This window comes from Schistocerca gregaria, chromosome 2, assembly GCF_023897955.1.
Source record: "Schistocerca gregaria isolate iqSchGreg1 chromosome 2, iqSchGreg1.2, whole genome shotgun sequence".
Lineage (NCBI taxonomy): Eukaryota > Metazoa > Arthropoda > Insecta > Orthoptera > Acrididae > Schistocerca > Schistocerca gregaria.
In genome coordinates this window covers 717,851,929-717,867,757 of record NC_064921.1, presented here as the reverse complement: position 1 = coordinate 717,867,757, position 15,829 = coordinate 717,851,929, and the positions used below count along the sequence as shown (strand labels likewise).

The window sequence follows — 15,829 nt, the reverse complement described above, 5'->3', positions numbered from 1 at the left end:
AGTAAAGGTGTAAAAAATGGAATTTAAGATACATTTTTATTTACAGAAATGCTCCATAGATATGCTGATGGGGAAACAGTAGATGACGATGATTTCAAGGTTTGTAGTCACATATTTACTCACTTTTTGGGTGCTGTACTCACATGCATGATTGCAAAATTCATGCCCAATAAATAAGTGATACTGCTTATGAACTGATTTCAGTATACAAAACAGAATGCACCTAACAAACTTTCCTTTTCTTTTTCTTTCAGTGTTACTTGAAATGTATTATGATTGAGTTTAATTCTGTAAGTATCTCAAGTCTTACAAAACAATGCTGTAAAATACCAAACACTTTTAACAGTCATGCATTATAATAAATAAACATTTGCTGTTTAAGCTCTCAGAGGATGGAGTTTTTGTTTTGGAAGAAGAATTAGAAAATATTCCTCCAGAAATAAAAGAAGAAGGCCATAGGGTTGTACACAGCTGCAAACACATAAGTAAGTAATGCTGATGTAAAGTCTGACATGAAGTTTACTAAAATAATGATATTCATTCCACGAATTGCAAATCTAAAGAACCTACAAGAATTTAATCATAGTAATTAGGAAATTTATGTTACAGATCATGATGAAGCTTGTCAAACAGCTTACCAGATACATCAGTGCTATAAACAGAGTGACCCTGAGGTGAGTGGGCTATATTATTTTGTTCTTAATATTGTTGTGGTCTTCAGTCTAAAGACTGGCTTGATACAGCTGCCCATGCTAATCTATCCTGTCCAAGCTTTTTCATCTCTGCATATCCATTGTAATCTATACCCATGAGAACCTTCTTCCTGAACCCAACATTGTTCTCTCTCTACAATTATTACCTCTTCCACTTCCCTCTATAAACATACTGGTTATTCCTTGATGTGTCCTACCAGCTGACCACTTCTTTTAGTTAGATTGTTTGATAAATTTCTCTTCTCATCAATTCAGTTCAGTAACTCATCATCAGTCTTCCATTCTACACATCTAATCTTTAGCATTCTTCTCTGTACCACATTTTAAAAGTTTATATTCACTTCATTTCTGTACTCCTTAGTGCCCATGCATTTTCACTTGCATATAGCACTACACTCTATACAAATTCATTCATAAAAGAGTTTCCAACACTTATATTTATGTAAGATATTACTATATTTCTCTTTTTTTCATATATTCTTTTTGGCTACCACAAATATGTATTTAAAATCCCCTCTGCATCAATGATCATCAGTTATTATGCACTCCGTCTTCAGGCCACAAGTGGCCCATCGGGACCATCCAACCACTGTGTCATCCTCTGTTGAGGATGCAGATAGGAGGGGCGTGTGGTCAGCACACCGCTCTCCCAGCCGTTAACGATGGTTTTCTTTGACCGGAGCCGCTACTAGTCGGTCGAGTAGCTCCTCAGTTGGCATCACGAGACTGAGTGCACCCCGAATCAGTTATTATGCTGCCCAAATAAAACAATTCAGCCACTACTTTTGGAGCCCCTTTCCTAAAGTGATTCTCTCAGCATTAGCTGATTTAATATGACTACACTCAATTAAGCACTATATTTTTACTTTTACTGATGTTCATTATATAAACTCCTTTCAAGATACTACCCATTCTATTCATCTGTTCTTACAACTCTTTTTCTATCTGTGACACAATCACAGTGTCTTCCGAAAGAATTACTGCTACTGTTTCATATCCTTTGAAACTTATAAAAGCTACATGGTTTTTACATATGTTTCTCCTTGCATTTTCTCTCTACTCCTTCAAGAATTTGAGAAAGCAATCCAGTTATTCTCAAAATATTTCTCTATGTCCACAAATGATATAACTGTGTATTTTTATGTCTACAATCTATCTTCCAAAATAATAGTAAGGATAAGTATTGCTTCGTGTGCTCCTACATTTGTCTGGAGTCCTAACCAATCATCACAGAGGTAAACTTCTATTGGTTTTCCCATTCTTATGAAAAGAATTTTTGTTAGTATTTTGCAACCATAACTTATTGAACTGGTGGTTGGGTAATGATTACAAGTGTCAGTACCTGCCTTCTTTAAATCTGGGATTATAAACTGCATTCTTCTTCAAGCCTGAGGGTATTTTTTTTCTGTTTCATATATCTTGCATAATATCTTGATTTCCTCAAGGATCTCATTGTTTATGAGGAAATGTTGGCAACCCCAGGTGCTTTGTTTCAACTCTAGGTTATTCAGTGCCCTATCAATTTTTTCTCACAGTATCATATCTCCCATCGCATTCTCATGTACTTCCTCTTACTCTTCAATAGCATTGTCTTCAATTTTGTTTCCTTTGTATAGCCCTTCTATACATTCTTTCCATTTTTCAGCTTTTTCTTTCTTGCTTAGTATTCACTTACCATTTGAGTCCTTAATGTTCATATAGTTTCTGTAGTATTCTTTACGTAGCACCTCTTTCCTGTAATCAGCACACTTTTACAGCTTTACATTTCTCCTCTGACCATTCCTGTTTAGCCATTTTGCATTGTCTATCTATCTCATTTTCTAGACAGCAGTACACTCTTTTACTCACTTCATTTGCTGGACTTTTATATTTCAACCTCTTCTCAATAAAATTCAATATCTTGTGTATTACTCGTGGATTTAAACTATATCCCAAAGGTGTCTTTCCACCTCTTATTGTATTCATTTCCCCTGTTTCAGTCAATGACTACTTAATGTTCTCTTTGAAATTCTCAAAAATCACTGGTTCTTTCAGTCTATCCTGGTCCCATGTCCTTGTCACTGGTTTCCTAAAAAACTATAGAAATTTTCAATGCAGTAAAACAATCAACCTGTTAAGAGTTGGGATCTTACAGTCACCTGGAATTATGTATTTAAGTCTATTCTAGGAATTCCAGATTTGTTTATACTTGTAGATGGAAAAATCAAGGATAAGTAGGGCAATGCCCCATCAACAATGAGGCCATTAGAGACAGAGCACAAGCTCGGCATTGAGGAAATTATATCAACTGTGTCATTTTTGAATAGGCTAACCCAACATTTCAATTAAGGAATGTATGAAACCATGAGACCTCTAAATGTGGATGGCAGACCTCAAAAATTATTATGAGTCCACTGCATATTTTCAGATACACAGAATAGTAGATAGTTGTCACCATGTGTCTCAGCCTGATTGGGTACTTTGTACCCTAATTCACAAGACCCACATTATCCCAGTCCCTGAGACTTTATGCCTTACATAGGGAGCATTTCCAACAGGACTGGTATTATTTTGTGTAAATTTGATGTCAAATCTGTTTTTCAACCTGCATTAACATTAAGATCCTTTTAGCTTTCATGGAGGATGATTCTGATTTGGGTGGGTGTCTACAATATTCCTAGCAGCTGTGGCATGTTATAAATTAGTCAGACTATCACAGCTCTGGAGGACAGGTGTACTGAGCATAAAAACCACATATGCTTACAACTGCTGAGCAAATTTGGTACTGCAGGAGATGATCTTGTCACCTGTCATCCTATGGAATACAACAATGTGGAAGTTCTGGCATGCACTTCCAGCTACTGGGATAGTATTATTAAGGAGGCAGTTAAAATTAAATTTGCAAGTAACCTTATAAATATAGATGCAGGTTTTTACTTAAATTCTGCATGGAATCCTGCTCTTTCCCTTGTTTAAAAAACAGAGGGCCAGAGTTAATGCTACCTAACTAGTTGGTTATTAATTTACCTAGAAAATGATAGGGTTTGCATCTATCAAAATATCAGTAGTTGTTAATGATGCACCTGGCTGCATTCCTGTAAGTTATTTTAAATGATATTTTGTATGTGTGGAAAAATGTTCTCAGACTGGCCTGAACACAGACTGGAAAAAAACTAGCCATCAAATGCTGTTAGTTTTCCTTGAAAATCATGGAAACTTAATACCTGTGCATTGGAATTACTCAACTGAGTGCTAAATCTGCCATTAATTTAAAGGGCACAGAAGCACATGTATAGTATTAAGAAGTTTGGGACTTGAATTAGAGCACAGTCAGCTGTAATCTACTCCTACCTCACATCATTTGTTGATTGTCACTGACTTCATAATTAACTCTTTTCATGAGCTTCAAGAGGAGTAAAATTTATGATAAACTTTTTACTTACCTTCTTTTCTCATAGTGGCTCCAGTTCTTCACATATTGGGGCTGATTCTTGAAGCTGAAATTTTGGTAATGTTGGTTCTCATGGTTCAAATTGACATAAATAATTCTGAAGTATTGCCTGAGCAGTAATTTACGTTTCTGTAATTTTTGTTCTTTCACGTTTTCCCCTATATCACACCGTCTTTACAATTTCCACTTCAACAAAACAAAAAATTACATTGTTATTGTCTAAAATAAAAACATGTCTGATCACAACAGAAGCATGTCCACTACTATTCCACTCTGCAATACTAAGAATATTTCAAAGAATTTACAATTTTCTTGACAAATGACTTTCTATTAATTTCTACACCATTATTTTATAAATGAATCCAGTAGTAAGTATAGTAAATGCCCGCCCAGTTAACCATGCGGTCTAATGCATGGCTTTCCGGATATTGGGAAGGAGCACCTGGTCCCTGGCATGAATCAACCAGGCGGCCTTAATCTTCGGTGAGTTGGCCAGTCTGTGGATAGTTTTTAGGCAGTTTTCCATCTGCCTCAGTGGATGCAAGTTGGTTCTTCTTATTCCGCCTCAGATACACTATGTCAGCTATTGCTGTGCAAACAAGTCCTCCAAATAGGCTTACACCACCATTACTCTACCACGCAAACATAGGGGTTTCACACGTCTGGTGTGAGATGGTCCCTGAAGGGGTCCACCTGGGGCCAAACTGCACAATAACCCTGAAAGAGTGGTTCGGTGTGGGGCAGCGAAGGGATGGAGTGGACTGCGGTAGTCGGTTGTGGGGTTGTGGACCACTGCAGCTGCAGTGGGGATGGAGCCTCTCCATGTAAATGTAAATTACTAGAATTACAGATTGCAAGTTTACATTCATAAAATCATGCCTTCAAAATCTTCAAAACAGAAGAGAAAAAATTGAGAGTCTAGGTGTACGACACCGGGTAGAGACCACCAAAAAATGTTTCGACACAACAAAATGAATAAAGTTCATAATCATATCAATAAGTTTGATCATATGTAAAGAGTAATTATAAGAAGCATGCAGAATCAATCAACAGTTGCATGCTCTCCTTGAGTACACACACACACACACACACACACACACACACACACACACACACACACACACACACACACAAACGCGCGCGCGCACACACAGTTGCGATGGCCATGGGTACCAAAACCAGACGTTAAGCTTGAGTTTGCCCATAACTCAAGTTCTTATGAGATACAATATTGCAGTACTGAGGATAAAAACAGGTTAACAGAGTCATAAATAGCATTTAGTGATGACATAATCAAGTAGCTTGAGGACCAAAATCAGTGTATGAAAGCAGACATGTGTACATCTTGTTGTATTGTCTATACTACCAAATGTCTTCCCCAGTATTTGCTAATTGTCCATATAAACTAACCTACATACATAAAGGCCTAGAAGATTCATTTACAATTGATAAAAAATTACTGATTTAGAGTTATATAATGTACTAGAAAGTCAATCCCCCTACTTGGAAAAACACACATTTATGTGGAATAATACTGTATTTGGTAGTCTTGGCTAACAATTTACAAAAATGTCATAACTGATGTGGTTGACAGAGGCTTGAGTACATTATGCAGCACCTATAATCTCTTGTAAGTTGACAGGTCCAGTGGGGTACACCCACACAGCAGTGCAAGGAGTGGATCTGCCAACATCTTGCAGTTACCTCCCTAGAGTTTTTGTCACACCCTCCAACAGATAGGTACTTCCTGTCTAGCATTCACATCAAATCCTGAAACATTGTTTTGTGTAATAAATATGCTGTTCAATACCTTCTTCACCTCACACAGCATACGCTCTCTCCATTTCTATTGCAAAAGCAATTATGTAGGATTTACGTCAGATAGGATTAAAAAGTGTTCAAATATGAAACTTTAATAAACAGAGCTGATTGCTATGAAAAAAACTTAAATAATAAGATGATACAAACAGATACACTAATATACTATTCCTAATTTTTACAGTATGAAAAATCACTACTAGATATTTAATGGCATTGTCCTATTTCAAAATTGTAAAAAGGTCTACTAATTTACAATCATGGCATATATGTATCAAATTCTACAGCATAAATCTACTACAAAACATCAGTATATAGTGTATCATAGAGTTAAACTCAGTCAGTAGTTAAGACAGAACTTTAAAAAGCACATTAGCTTACATAATAAATTCCTAACATTGGAAAAAGAACGAAGAAACAAAAATTTTGATGCTGATGGATCATGTCTATACGCTTTCAGTTCAGTGATATTGCATAAACCAAACAGCTTCTTAGAATTGTGATACACATGTCTGCATGCATTAGAATGTGGATTTTCAAGAATTTCGAATAGTGCATTATATATATTGAAAGATTTATTTATCTCAGATGTCAGCACTTTAGATCAGCATTTTAGATTTCTCTTTGGCTTTCACCAACACAACATCTCCTACTTAGAAAATTCTGCCTTTACCATGTCTCTGCTTTCTCCTATGCTCCTGTTCTTTTATCATCTCCCTTAAAAACTATTCTCAAAAATAAGGTTAGCTGGTCTGTGATGAAATATGATTTCAAATGCTGAAAAACCTGTTGAAGAATGTTGTAAGCTGTTCATAATATCCTCAAAATCACTGACATAATCTACCCAACTGGTATTATTCTTACTACAATATGTTCTAAACATTCATCCAATCTCCCTCATATAATTTTCTGTAGATTTACTTGAAGGATGGTACACCAAGGTTAGAATATGCCTTATTTTTGTGTGATCAACAAAAACTTTTCAAGCTTGTGATCTAAACTGAGAACCATTGTCAGATAAAATTGTTTTAGGAATACCCACAGGATGAAAATATGTGTTTTCGAACTTAGAAACGATTTGCTTACTGGTAGCTCTCTTAAGAGGAAACAGCTTTGAACTTCAAAATTACATCAACCACCACAAAAACATAACAAAATTCATTCTTAGACTTAGGCAGTGGTCTATAAACATCCACAGCCATTAGATCTAGGTTACTATTAGGCAGTATGTTCTGCATTTGGCCTTCACTTGTTTGGTTACTTATCTTCACTCTTGGACATCTGTCATAGCTGGCAATCTTCTTCCTGACTCTCCTTGCAACATTTTAAAAATAGATTTTTTCCTGAATCTTTTGTGTGCATTAGGTTGATACACAATGACCAAAACTCTCATATGTATATTTAATTAATGTATCAATGCACTGTTCCAACCAACATAGTTTCCAATCTGCTGCTGGGTCCCCTGAATAAGATACTCTTGTGTACCTTATAATACTGTTCCATCTTTTCTCCTCCTTTCTTACCCAATATGCTCTTAATCAGTTTTGAGTTTTCATCATGATTTTGATACCTGTGGATGCCTTTGCAAATTTTCAAGATCTCTTTTTCCTCTTTCACACCTCTCAAGTACATAATTTTAATCTCTTTCTCTCCTTCTCCAAAGTTGTTAGATGATTCACTCCCCAAAAGTAGCCTAGAGAAACCATCAGCAACTACACTGTCTGTGCCCTTAATGTATCTGATTTCATAACTGAATTGCTGTAAAAATAAGGCCCAACGAGTAATTCTGTTATGGTACAGTTTACACACCTGAAGATAACATAATGATAATTTTTAAACTTGTTCAATGTACAGCCAAAAGTTCTTTCTCAGTTACAGTGTATGCCTTTTCATGTTTCTGCAGTACTCTACTAGCAAATTCAAGAGATCTATGTTCAATAACACCATCAACTTCAACCTCATAAAACAGATGAGCATCCAAAACAACATCTCTACTATCTGTCATAATACAAAAAGGGAGATACAAATCTGGTCTGAACAACAACTGACTTTAACACAACTGTCCTTTGATCTCAGCAAAAGCTCCCTAACACTTCTGATTCCAACCCAAATGGTATTCTTCTTCAAAAGTTCACAGAAGCGTGGAGCATTCAAAGCTTGGCAGCTACAAAATTTTCTATAAAATCCAGTTAACCCAAAAAATGATTTAAGTAGTTTTTTGTTGTGAGGAGTAGGAACATCAGTAATAGCATCAACTTTCTCTCTATCAGGTGCAATTCCTTTCTCAGATATAACATGTCCTAAAAATTTAACTTCTTCCACACCGAATTTACACTTACTTATTTTCAGTCATACCTCCTGACTCTAATTTTGAAAACACTTCTCTTAACAGATCAAATGTTTTTCCCAAGTCTTTTCAGTGATCAAAATGTCATCAATGTACACAATTAATTTTGAATTCACTTCACTTACCAACACAGAATCCAGAGCTCTTATGAATTCAGTCACATATAAATTTGGCCCAAATGGCACCACACAGTACTCAAAACACTTACCTCCATACAAAAATACTGTATACTTTCTAGAATTAATTTCAAGTGGGATCTGGTGCAACCCATAAGTCAACTCCAAACTATTCATGTATTTTACATGATCATATTTGTGTAACAGCTCACCCATGTTTTCAGGAAGGCCATTGTCTCTGATAAGAAACTCATTAACATGTCTAGACTCCAAAATCATTCTCACTTCACCATTTCTCTTACTTACTGCAACTAAAGGATTATTGTAAAAGCTCCCACTTCTCTCAATTACACCCCACATTTCCATTTTCTGAATTTCTTTCTCTACGCCTTTCCTTTTTAAAAATGGTATATTATATGGCTTGAGAAAGAAATGTTGATGGTCTCTAAGATAAAGCAGGCACTGATAGCTTTTCACTTTCCCTGCTTTCTCACCAAACACATTTCTAAGCTCCAAATTTTTAAGTTGTTCCTTTTTTTGGTCGCTAAGAGCTGTAGCTTCCTTTACTTTAGGATCTACTACACTTTTAAAATCCTGATCCTCAGTCTCATAAAAATCTATATCATCAAGGACCTAGTTCTCACATCAATTCACAATGTTTTGCAAACAGTTGCACCTTTTCCCATAGTTTAAAATACAGAAATTAGTTTTCACATAAATATTACTTTTAGGTTCCAAACTAAACAGTTCATTAGCATTCCATCCAAAACAAGCCTCATCTTTCACTATCCAGTCCATACTAAGAATTATATTTTCTTCCAGACTGGGGATTGTTAAGCAACCATGTTCAACAGTTTTGTCTTCTATACTAAACATTAAAAGTACCTGAGGTTTTACTAATTTGCTTTGCTTACTTGTAGCTCCTCTTATCTTTATACCCACTATGGACAGTTTCACAAAATTCTTACTATACTTAATCTTGTCTCTAAGTGGTTCAGATATTCCACAAATTGGGCTACCTTTATCTATCAAACAGCTCCCGTCGCCCTGATCAGTCTTAATCTTAATGTAAGGACACCCAAAATCTGAATCATCATCTCCTTTATTAGACACTTCATGTAAAACATCACTTTCAATTTCATCAAATGCTACATCCACACTGTCTTCACAGGGTACTATCAACTTTACTGATATCTTAGCAGTACTTTGGTTACTAATTTTGTCAGGAAAAGTTTGAATACAATGAATGGATTCCATAGCACAATTGACATCACTTATTACAGAAGGAACACAAAACATACTACTGTCAAAATTACACTTCTTCTCTCACTTCATTCCACCAATCTGGAAACAAATTTTTACTAACACAGCTAACTTATTCCATAATGCACATTTATCTACATTATCATCAATCTGGCCCCAAACAAACTTCAGAAAGTTTTCACCTTTATTCTCTAGGCTTACCAATAACTCACCTTTACTGTTTGATTCATTACCCTGTATGACATTAATGAAAAACTGCTTTGACTGGACTGGTATGCCATGACTCTCACTTACACCATCAGATACGTCACTTACCTTATCTTTATTGTCAACATTATTCACAAACAACTCTGAAACTTAATTATCCTTTAACTCCCCAAATACCTGATACTATCAACATCAACATCATTATCATCATTATAATATCATTCCAAAATTACTTCACCAACAACATCATTAACAACACAAGTCTCATCTCCATCAACACCTACATTCATTTGCGATAACCTACCAGTCTCAGACTTACCAACCTCAGATATTTCACAGCTCTCTTTCGCAACTATATTAAAAATATCACCAACTTTGGATCCAAGACAGTCATAACCTTATTTACAAACATCAATAACACTGTTTTCTAACCAAGAGAAGAAATCATTAGTGCATATTACATCAAAATTCTCACTACTCTCACATTCTCATTTGTGATTAGTACCTACATCACCATAATTAAACATAGTATCCCAAAACGTTTGATCAAAACATAAATGAGAAAGCTGATATTCCTTCTGTTCAACTTCAGGTACCTGTGTCATATCATTAACACTTATTATTGCCTAATTGCAACTGTAAATTGGGGGTCCTGTGCTTGTAGTGTTTCCTCACCCCAAAACTGTGGACCTTCATTGAGGCAGACCCCCATTATTCTTATTCTGCTGATGTTCAGAATTTCTCTCTCTATCAAAATTTTGATCCTGATAGAAGTTACCATTATCTCTGTTTCTGTAGTTATTGGCTCAAATGGCTCTAAGCACTATGGGACTTAAAATGTGAGGTCATCAGTCCCCTAGATTTAGAACTACTTAAACATAAATAACCTAAGTACAGCACACACATCCATGCCCGAGGCAGGATTCGAACCTGTGGCTGTAGCAGCAGTGTGGTTCCGGACTGAAGTGCCTAGAACTGCTCAGCCACAATGGCCGGCTCTGTAGTTATTCCCATTACAATTTCTACCATTCTAATTGTTATGATAAATACTTCTTTCTACTGCCCTGTCCAGCTTGTCAACATTTCATAAAAGCTGCTCAAGACAAATGTCAGGTGCATGTACCAAAACCCCCTGCAACCTGTCTGGTAATCTCTTTTTAAGTGCATCAATCAATGTCATTCCATCAAATGGTTTGTAAAGGTGTGTTGATTTCTTAAGTCGATTCTTACAAAACACTTTCAGAGTACTGTCCCTATTCCTATAGTTAGGACCATTCAAAAATTCACTTTTAATTCTGCTCTCTTCAGCTTCCAACCAAAATTTATTTAAAATTTTTTTCCAAACTTTGATATGTTTCCCACTGATTTATAAATTTAAATTTACCTGAGGCAGAGCTTCACCTTCAAGACATCTTTTAGCAAATTTAAATTTTTGATTGTCACTCATGCCTGACACAAAACTATTTTTACAGTGGTGCAGAAAATCCATTGGATGTAAAATCCCTGAGAGAAGACTTTTGATAGGAATGATTTACCATGAAATACCATTGTTTGAATACAGATTTTTGTGATTGCATTTTTTCTGAACTGGTGAAATTTTTTTTATCAAGAACATTTACATTAGTTTGCTCATTGTTTTCAACATTTAAAATTTTTTGATCTAAACTATTGAAGTTGATCTTCTACGGACTTCTGTTCAACTCTGACATCTTTAATATTCTTGGAATGTCTTGCTGATTTGACAATGAACTCTTTTTTGAAAACAATAAATTTATATTCGCACTTTTTACCTCTCTGACAATCCATTTTTTAGTTCTAAAACTTGATTACTACGTTGGTCTATTTGTTATTGTACCCTATCCATTTTACTATTGTTTTCAGTTTTTAGGTCATTTAATTGTCCTTGTAGCGAAGTAAATTTGCTATATTACCTGTTGTTATTTCAGTTAACTGAACATTAACTCCACTAAATCTGCTATTATTATCTGTCTTCATTTCCTCTAGTTTGGCCAAAATTAACTGCAAAATATCAGTTTTTACTATTTCTTTGCTGACTACACTTTCACTTGGCTCAAACATGTCCTGACTGGAACCCACAGCTTTCACTTCTACATCACTGATACCCTCGTCTATGTTAATTTTGTTAACAAACATACAAATCCACAAACAAATTAATTTCACAAATACTTTGTACTTATCTTTCCTTTTTGATGTCTCTCGTCATAGTTGTAAAGTCATCTTTCATTTGATCCAGTCCATCATTGTTGGTAGTACATCATCACTGGTGATTCAACTTTGTTGAGAGATCTCAGTCTTATTTCTTCGAGTGATCAGATATCTGTTCATACATAAACTGCAAATTACACAAATCACTCTGCCTTCTTCTGCAACAGACAAAACTTCATTATCAGTCAACTAATCCCAGATGCCATCATCACTTGTAATCCACCCCTCCCTCATATCATTTGTTGATTGTCACTGACTTCAAAATTAACTCTTTTAACGAGCTTCAAGAGAAGTAAGATTTACAATAAACTTTTTACTTATCCTCTTTTCTAGTAGTTAGCTCCAGTTCTTCATGTCTAGGGGCTGATTCTTGAAGCTGAAATTTCTGACATTGTAGGTTCTCATGGTTCCAATTGCCATAAACAATGCTGAAGCATTGTCTGAACAATAAAATATTCCAAAGAGTTTACAAATTTTCTTGACAAATAATATTCTATTAATTTCTATACTATTATTTTATAAAGAAATCCCGAAGTCAACATAATAAATATCATCAGATTATGCAATTAATAACAGGAATTTTAAGAGTGCCAGATATTTTGCAATATCAAATTTTTAAAAATAATTTTAACTTATCAATTGTAACAACGAAAATAAAGTAATTTCTTTTTATGGATTCTAGCCTAAATACACCACATCAAGTACAAAATCATATAAAATTCTTTTACAAAAATGGCTGAGGTAATACTAACCTGTCTAAAACGTTGTAATTACTGTTGGTACCAACTACTGTTGAAGAAAAGTAATTCTAGAGGAGGGTGTCCCTTTACAAAGCCTTAAAGCTTTAATTTATCACAGGCTTCACCCGAATTGCCCCCCTCCCCCCCCCCCCCCCCTCCCCCCGCCCTCCCAATGCAGCAGGGCCTATGATCTCTCTGGAGCATGTACACTGGTTGTATTACAAATACCAAGTTAAACTTTGTTTTACAGGTTGCATTACAACATCGGTTTTCACAGAGTGACACAAAGTATCAAATCCCCATAAGTTAAGAATGCCCATAGAGAAGCTTGCATCAAACTGAAACCTTGAGTCAATCTCTGTGAAGTTTACTTGGATAACAGGACAGGCACTCCACTGTTGGTAAACAGTTTGAGTCCCAATGTGAAATAGAGCTTTAACAGAGAGTTATTGGCAAATATTCAGCCTCAGTGTTACATTATCAATTACATTTATGATTAATTCCACCTGTACTATGAATAGAAACATCTGCAGACTCTTGTTTAGAGATTTTATTTCATTTTAATAACTAGATTTTATCCTTGTTATAAATAGACTACTATTAGCAAAATTCTGTTAGCTACATTCAGTATTTTTAATACCTTTTGCAGCTGTACAGTCTGGTAGTTCGTGCATTTGATGCAACCATTGATGCCTGACAGGAAGTTGTTTCTGTCAGACAGTTAACAGTGAAAGGTAAGAGGAGTGGAAAATATTTTTCTGAGATAAATTACAGCCACTTGCATTGTTTGATTGCATCTTGTATTTGTTGCAGGACTGTCAAATTAGTCTGAGCTGTGAAATGTTATATGGGTGCTTTCCAAAATGGATTTAAGTGGACTGTGTTGCAATGTACACTGAAAATTAATATCTGTACACCACAATAATATGACCAAGTAAACAATGGCATCACAAAGTACAATTCAAAATATTCTTGTAGAAATGTTACTGAAGCCAGCTAGTGATTATTTTGCACTGAGGAATAACAGTATTTGGAATGGTCAGAAACGAAGCAACTCTTATTTGTACATATTACCAATATATGAAAACATGGAAATACAGTTTCTATCTGGCAAGAGATCTGACCAGGCACGTAACAATAATCGTGTAGTAAACTTTTATTACCTCCATGAAATACATATGCAGTTGATGCTGGTGTCTCAGTGTCATTCTGAACATATTCTGTTTGTGTATATGCTTGAGTTTTCTTGAAAATTCTTGGATAGACACTTAAGCATGTCAAAAATGGTTTGATTCCTGTATTATATCCCATAAAAACACTATGATGTCTTGGTTCCAGCTTTCTGGTGCTGTTTACATGTGCAGTGGACATTCCATGTAGACATGTATGCTGGAAGATTTATTTTGCTGTGAACACTGATTCCAGAAAAATTTTTAAGAAGTGTTTTCAGAATGAGGATACACAGACAATTTGTACAATAATTTTCCTATGAGGTGTAAACACTTAATGTTATCTCTCATGTCTTTGGAACGTTTTACAAATGCTGTTTACCAAAACAGAGGACTCCATATTGAGCTTAAAAAGAAAATGGTTTTGGAATAATTTGTCCTCCACTTATGCACATCACAGTTTACTCAAAAACTCACTTTTGTTATCAGTCACAATGCAATTAAAGAGTATATGTACCATCACAAGTGTTAATGAATGTTTGTCATTTATGCAGTATCTGCACTCTGGATGTTTGCTGGTTATGACTTTAAGCAACAATTACCTGCTTTTGCTGAACATTTATTTGTTGCTCTTTAACATCCGTGAGGCCTTTTTTCATTTCTGAGGCTAAAGTTATAATTTCTTTCCATTTATAATATTGCAGTATCAACTGTACTACATTGCCCTGTATCAAACACTTTTATTACAAAAGTTGAAATGGTAACACATTAGATGCCAGTATTGATAAACTAATACTTACTGTTGCTATTTTATCACAAATTTATATAGATTACACAAATACAAAGTTTTAAGTGACACTCCAAGATTTTTTATTTGCACCATACAAACATTTTCTTTTTTTTTCTGATTATGACTGTATGTTACATCCTTTTAGCGGTGAACTCTATTCACAGCGTCACTGAATATTGAAATTTGGGAGTTATTTGTTTGTTCAGTGTGCAGGACAAGACAGTTTTACAGAATGAGGCAAGGAGTGCATCAGCATTCTATAAGTGAATTGAAATCTTCAGTTCTGGTGTGAGAAGGTTCAACATGAAAAGCAAACCAAGTAACTACAACAAAATGATTGAAATAGATAGTAATGTCTTGGTACAGGCATTAGAAACAATAGATACATTATTTCCATATAATGACACTCATTTTATCACAATAATGACAAAACTACTTATAATCAGAGGTGATTATTGCTAATGTTGCAATAATGGACATAGTTATGCTGAACAGCAACTGAAAGGAGATGGTAGTATGTAAATAAATTCATGCCTGATTACTACTTTGGAGCTAATTTACTGGAATGTCCTTCTGCCTATTCTTAAAAACTTAAAAAAGGAGTGGAAAGATCATAAGTATAAGGAAATGTGGGGAGCACAACACAAGTAGCACATAATGCTAGATGATGTGTACTTGTTGACCTCCATATATTTTCTATTTACATCTACATCCACAGCCACATCTACATAGACACTCCTCAAGCCACTGTACGGTGCATGATGGAGGGTACTCTGTACCACTACTAGTCATTTCCTTTCCTGTTACACTCGCAAATAGAGAAAGGAAGAACAACTGCCTATATGTCTTCATATGAGCCCTAATTTCTCGTCATCTTTCTTCATGGTCCTTAAGAGCAATGTATGTTGGTGGCAGTATAATCATTTGGCAGTCACCTTCAAATGCCAGTTATCTAAATTTTCTCAACAGTATCTCTCAAAAAGAATGTCGCCTTCCCTCCAGGGATTCCT

At 35.2% G+C, this 15,829-nt stretch overlaps 1 protein-coding gene across 1 annotated transcript in view; it reads left to right on the top strand.

The window, feature by feature from the left end:
* The window catches only part of LOC126334847 (general odorant-binding protein 83a-like), a 48,791-nt gene extending 33,924 nt beyond the window's left edge, over nucleotides 1-14,867 (top strand). Inside the window, exons 3-8 of the mRNA XM_049997517.1 lie at nucleotides 47-99; nucleotides 255-290; nucleotides 383-485; nucleotides 610-674; nucleotides 13,510-13,594; nucleotides 13,674-14,867. Coding sequence (XP_049853474.1) covers nucleotides 47-99; nucleotides 255-290; nucleotides 383-485; nucleotides 610-674; nucleotides 13,510-13,557 — 305 coding nt within the window. The 3' untranslated portion in view covers nucleotides 13,558-13,594; nucleotides 13,674-14,867. The remainder of the gene's footprint in view (nucleotides 1-46; nucleotides 100-254; nucleotides 291-382; nucleotides 486-609; nucleotides 675-13,509; nucleotides 13,595-13,673) is intronic.
* The last annotated feature ends 962 nt before the right edge of the window (nucleotides 14,868-15,829 follow it).